This window comes from Corvus brachyrhynchos, unplaced genomic scaffold, assembly GCF_000691975.1.
Source record: "Corvus brachyrhynchos isolate BGI_N302 unplaced genomic scaffold, ASM69197v1 scaffold94, whole genome shotgun sequence".
In the NCBI taxonomy this organism is placed as follows: domain Eukaryota; kingdom Metazoa; phylum Chordata; class Aves; order Passeriformes; family Corvidae; genus Corvus; species Corvus brachyrhynchos.
The window spans coordinates 12,759,569-12,765,568 of NW_008238330.1; the positions used below are offsets into that span (position 1 = coordinate 12,759,569).

The 6,000-nt window shown below is 37.6% G+C and overlaps 1 protein-coding gene across 1 annotated transcript in view; it reads right to left on the reverse strand.

Annotated features, from left to right (window-relative positions):
* CNOT10 (CCR4-NOT transcription complex subunit 10) overlaps positions 1-6,000 on the reverse strand; it is a 28,057-nt gene that overhangs the window by 6,921 nt on the left and 15,136 nt on the right. The window contains exon 13 of the mRNA XM_008633995.1: positions 3,516-3,596. Within this exon, the coding sequence (XP_008632217.1) occupies positions 3,516-3,596 (81 nt within the window). The remainder of the gene's footprint in view (positions 1-3,515; positions 3,597-6,000) is intronic.

Below are 6,000 nucleotides of genomic sequence, written 5' to 3' on the forward strand. Positions count from 1 at the left end.
CCAGATGTCACATCAAATCAGAACACATACAAAAGGTTGAGAGAGGGAGAGGAAAGCTTCCCCAGCTCAAGTCCCAAACCTAAAATATTTCTCATAGGTTGTGACTGGGGAGGAGGATGGAATGGGGAAACAAAATTTTTGTAATAACAGCCTGCTTCTAACTAACCTCTTTTTGTCTCTGCCTCAAGGAAGTACACTTCTAAATCAGTAGAGATGCTGAGTGTCACCCTTAGTGCAAAATACCCTTAGACAGGTATTCAGTCAGGGCCTGCGGAGTTGGTTGCTACTGCCCTTTACAGCAATGTGTCTTACACTTCCCACAACTTTCTTAAAGCCTATTTTTATTTCTGCAAGTGTAAATTCAAATACAAGACATGCTCCAATCACACAACAGGATGAAACCTACTCCTCTGCTCTAAGGACTAGTCATTATTTGGGCCACGTAAGAGCTAGCAAAAGCCTTCCGCAACAGCCATCTGAAGAGGAAAACATACAGGTTTCTTCCCCTGCAGTTGTGTTCTTGCACTTGGATCCATTGTTGAGTTGGCTGAACCAAATGCTCAGGAGAGCTGACAGCCAACCGGAGCAGAAGAATTGCACCACAAGGGAATAGACAAACTAGTTTTTCACCCCAGTCAGGATTCTGACAAAACTCCACAGGTCGCCTTTGAGCACGGCAGACTTCCAGCATCACCGAGCCTCCGCATGCCCTAAATAAAACTGCCTTTGCACTAGGAAAAAGAAAAATGTTTTTTTAAACTGCCAGATTATGTCAAACAGCCTCTTGTGTAGGTTTAGGCAACAAGATTTGTCAGCCCACACAGACTGCAAGTTTATGGAACCCAAACTCTGTTTCTGACTTGCCTTATTTCTCAGGGAAATTGCAAGTCAGAGCAAATCCAGTTCTTCAAAACTTAGTATGAAGGCACCAAAAATGACACTTCAAAACCATCAAGAGAACATCACTAATCTGAAAAAATTTCAAATAGCTAAGCCCAACAATGGATACAAACTATTTACTTTTTATGTTTCAACACAGGCAAACAATACAAAATATGAAGAAATACAGAATGCAGACTGAGCTTACTCCAAAGGGAACTTCAGCACCAGCAAAGGGGAGATGGGGAAGAACTACACAGTGGCTAAGAGTGAGGGAGAAGAGAATGAAACAGCTGTGAGTGATAATCATTGTAAGTTTCTAGTATTGTGACAGGGACAAACAGACCGCTGCAACCTTTAAATGGGTAACTGAGGCAAAACTGGGTGTGGAGAAAATGAATGATCAAATTATTCCTTTATCTGCTTTGAGGGGAAAAATTAAGGTTCTCACACAAAGACCTTCAATCTAGGGAGAATGACTACACAACAAGGTCTATTGCTGTCCATCTCAACTTTTACAATAAAATCCACAAAATTTTCCAAATGTAGCACTGTGATCTACCAGAACTTCTTTACTCTTGATGCATCCTAACAGTGTTAGGTTGTGGTGTGTAGAACATAGCAGAGGCTGAGAGCAGAGCAGGACAACGTGCTTGTCCAAGGATAAGAAGCAGCAAGGAAAATTGTTTAGAACAAACTCAGAAGAAAAATCTGGAGTTTCTACTTCCAATGCATAAATTCTTAGCAATGATTGGTCTCCTCAGACTTTTAAAACCTTGCAGTTGAATTACTGCTTATTATGAGAATAGTCCACTCAACCAATTTGTGTACAAGCACCAAGCAATATATAGGACATGTAAACCTTTTCTAGATTATATTTTTAGCTTTTAAAAACTGTTCAGGGGCAAAGGTAAGTCAGGCATTTTCAACTCTTACAAGGATGCGCAACTGTATAAAATCATCCAAAAAAAGCATTCACAGTCCCTTTTCAGTTCTAGAAGCAGGTTTTTCAGTCCAGTGACTTAGCAGGAAAAAACTGAACAGACACTTATTCCTTAGGATAATCCCTGACAACATCCAGAATCTTTTTTTCTTCATTTTCCCCGACTCGACAAGAATTTCCATTTTCTCACTTAGCTCCTTAGTGAGCAAGGCTACAGGAACACACTATTTACAATATAAATATACAAGATTACTATTTGAGTGTAACGTATTTTGCTTTTCAAAAATATCTTCAGAAGCTTAGAAATAGTTTCAGCAGAAACACTTTCTAGGAATGTGTAGTCCTCTAGATTAAACCAAAGCAGGTAGTAGGAGAGAAAAAAAATTTTTTTTAAAATCAATGCTTTTCCTTTCCTTATATGAATGAAGTTCTTTACCAGAAGCAGCTCACTGCTTCCTGAACTGCTAGGTTTTTCCTGACATGTTGTCAGATTTCATCAGTAGATAACAACAGATGATTGTGAAAGAAAAGACTACATATTAAAAAAAAAAAAAATCACAAAGTGACACCACGTAATTTTGACATGTGGCAGCCACATTTTCAACAGTCAGAAGGAGAAAAAACCCACAAAACCCACAAGCAACCCACATCACTGTTTTCAATCCAGCGTGTTTCATTTGGAGTAGTGCACTCTTGTACCACTTCAGAATAAATAACTGACGTCGCCTCACAGATTCCTCCTAAAGTGCTTTTAAATGAGTACAAGAAGATTTGCTACACATAGTGGAGCAAAGGAAAGGTTAAGCTGGTCATTATGAAACATAGGTTACCTGGGGTTAGGCTGAAACAGAGTGTTTACCTAAGAGTTCAAGTAGGAAATTACTGTATGCTTTGCCCATAATGGAAACTTAAAACAGATTTCTTTTTTCTAAACAGGTGCAAGCTTTATAGTAAGAGATTTTCAACAGGCTGGAAGCCACCTGAAACAAGTAACATTGCCAGTAAATGGTAATTGTTGGGGGAAAGTAAAGAGGCTCCAGACAATATGATACTTATTTACACACAAGTGAGTTATTCTATCTGGAGAACACTCAGACTCCTGAACAAGCAGTTTAAGGATCTTTGAGAACACATAAGGAATCTACAGTGAAATTTTACCTATGTTTTTGCATTGGGAGGAAGTCAAATGCCTGGACAGAGGCATTTTTACTTTCTATTTTATGCAAACTATGGATTTATTCTGGCTGAAAGGAACACCATTCTCATCAGTAAAAGCAGCTATGCTGCTTTCCACTTTCATTTTTTTTCCCATCCAATAAGCAGATAATGTGGGGACTGAATTCCAAACTTTAAAAGGAAAAGGTACATACAGTAATTTCCATCCCTTTCTACCAATGTCAACAGCCATTGTCAGGTTTCTAGCTTTCTCTTACGGGACTTGGTATTTTCAGCTTTGCCCGATATGTAATGCCAAACTTACAATAGTGGGATCAAACAGACTGATCTACCTAAATTGAAATTCTGGATGATTTCTATTTGTTCAGATTCAAAGCTCAGAAGAAAGGAAGCACACACATTTGAAAAACAGATTACCAGTTACAATTCAACATCCCAAGTGCCTACAGAAAAACCTAGGAATCACAATTAAGGAAGAGGCTTATTTAGTGGTGAATATTTTATGTTATTTACTTGCCTTAAATTCTCTAATTCCTGTTTCTTCAAAGGCGAAGAAGGAGGAGCTGCAATGAATTTATCCCCTTCATGACTTTTATTGCTAGAATAAAAAAGTGTATTATTATAATAAGTAATTTAAAAATGGTCAGTGTATTTATTCACTCTATTTAAAAGAACATAAAAAATTCTGCAGCCTAAAATAGAGGGAATTGAAGTTATTCAGAGATTGAGGCACATGCTCTTATCCTAACCATTCTATTTGAGAAGGAAGAAGTGGGACACTTGCTGGAAAGGATTTGACTGACAGACCAAACAACCCACACCATTCTTCACAGCCTTGAGCTATTTTTGAAGTTCAATGTAGGATAAACATTTTTAACTGGAGGGACACAGAATTTGCTGCATTTGTAGCTTCTCTTCTTTTAGCCTGTAAGAAAAGCAGTAAACTAGTTCTCTCTAGACATCTTGAAAACTAGTTACATAAACATTCTAGAAAGATAACCCACAAAGTGCTACAGCTTCCTTTAGACTTCTAGCTACCCTTTATTACAAAATGTCCTTTTTTTTTTCCAAATAAAATTCCACTTTCTTAAAATTGCACCTTGGTCTTTTGGGGGAGCATTTGGGGAGTATTCATTCTATTTAAGAAGTATGAAACTTCACCCTCCAATAAGCTGAAAGAATCTCCTGGAATGAAAATTGAAGAGACAGCTAATGGCTGTATCTTGGTAGTGAGAGACACCAAGGTCTAAAAAAAGATTTAAAAGAAAATTCAGAATTGAAACTGAGTCTGTCCACTTAACGAGAACTTTTTAATTTACCAGTTTCACATCTGTCTATTACAAATAGGTAAGATAACTCTAACATTCAAAACAAAGAGCAAAAAAGTCCAAGGAAATTCATACTCAATACTGCTGTAGAGTATATACTTCATGCCTTTACCAAAAATTAGATTAAAAAAATACCCTTAGCCACTGAAAGTATTTGCTGTTTTCTTGTGAATAAGAGAAGAATCTGCCTTAAGAGTCAGCTTGCTCAATTAGTGGGATTTGCTTTAAAACCATCCTGTTTAATTAGTGTGATTTTCTTCAAATGCCTTGTATGTTCTACTGTTCCCTCACAGAGGTTCCCTTGTCCGAAGGAACAAATCCTTAGAGAACCTTTCAGAATGTGACATACAAATTCAAGAACAGCCTCCTTTGTTGTGGATATTTTGAAATTGGCAGTGACTACTGGGAGATATGAGGGAGTCCTTTCTTTAGCTTTTCTTCAGCTGAAGAAGCATCTGGTTTTGAAAGCAGAAGGTAGCAAAGGATCATACAGGGCATGTTTTCCTTTCCTCACTCCTACAAAAATAAACAAAAAACACCCCAACACAAAACAAAAAAGGAGGTCTTGTCTGAGTAAGGGCCACCATTCTGTTTTCATCACTGCCCCTCAGTGAGCCCCAAAAGCTTAAAATTGAACTCCCATTTAAACCAGAGAAGCTTCATCTCAATGGGCTGCATATATACTTGCCAGAGGAGTTAGATCACAACATCCAACCTCAGTAAAGAAAAAAGGAAAAAAAAAAAACCGAAAGCAAACAGCCAAACAAAAAAAAACCAACAACCACCCCCTCCCCCCTCCAACTTTTGTAAGTCATATGGTCACTTGACAAGATAGATTGTAATTGGAAAAACAGAATTACAGAGAACAGCTTTCAAATACTGTTGTAACAGTAACAGCCACTAACCCCTAGCCACAGTCCATCTGCAGGCAACCCCACAACATATGAGGATGCACCTTGTGCCTACACAACACAGTGTGTGTGCAGTAAATCCTGCCTTCTGACAAATGGATCTTATCTTCTTAACATTTATCTGTACTCAGGTCTGACAAAACCAGCGTGTTTTTTCATTACTCTCTAAGTAGCTCAAGTTCTACCACAGACACTTTTTCCAGATGAGTTATTGTAACATTTCCCCTCAAAATGGTCTTTAATGAAAGTGCAGACTATGATCAAAAGTTACTCTTCAAAAGGAAGTCCAGAATGTATGAGATGATGCAATAAATTAAACCACCTTCCTTTACCATGCACTGTCTGCAAATTACGTTTTCTGAAACCTTAATGACAAAAAAAAGTTTTTCTTAAACTCTTTTCTGCAAAATATGATTTATTAAGCAATAGCTCCATGCTGGTTTCCTACTTCACTTTCTAAATCTAGATTCCCATTTTAAAGCAAACACAACAAAACATACTAAGACTGATGAATGTCAAATTTGATCATGGGGAAATGTTTACAACTGAGTTGCCAGACATTCATATACATATATATATATTGAATCAAGTACACAGCGCATGTGCGCACACACACAAAATCACTGTAACATGTGAAACTTCACTTACAATTAGAGAAATACCAATATGCACAGCAGGAGGGTGTGGGAAAACACAACATTTGCAGCACAGAAAAAAAGATGGCCAAGGGAAAAAATAATTTCAGTGTTTAATTTAATAAAAG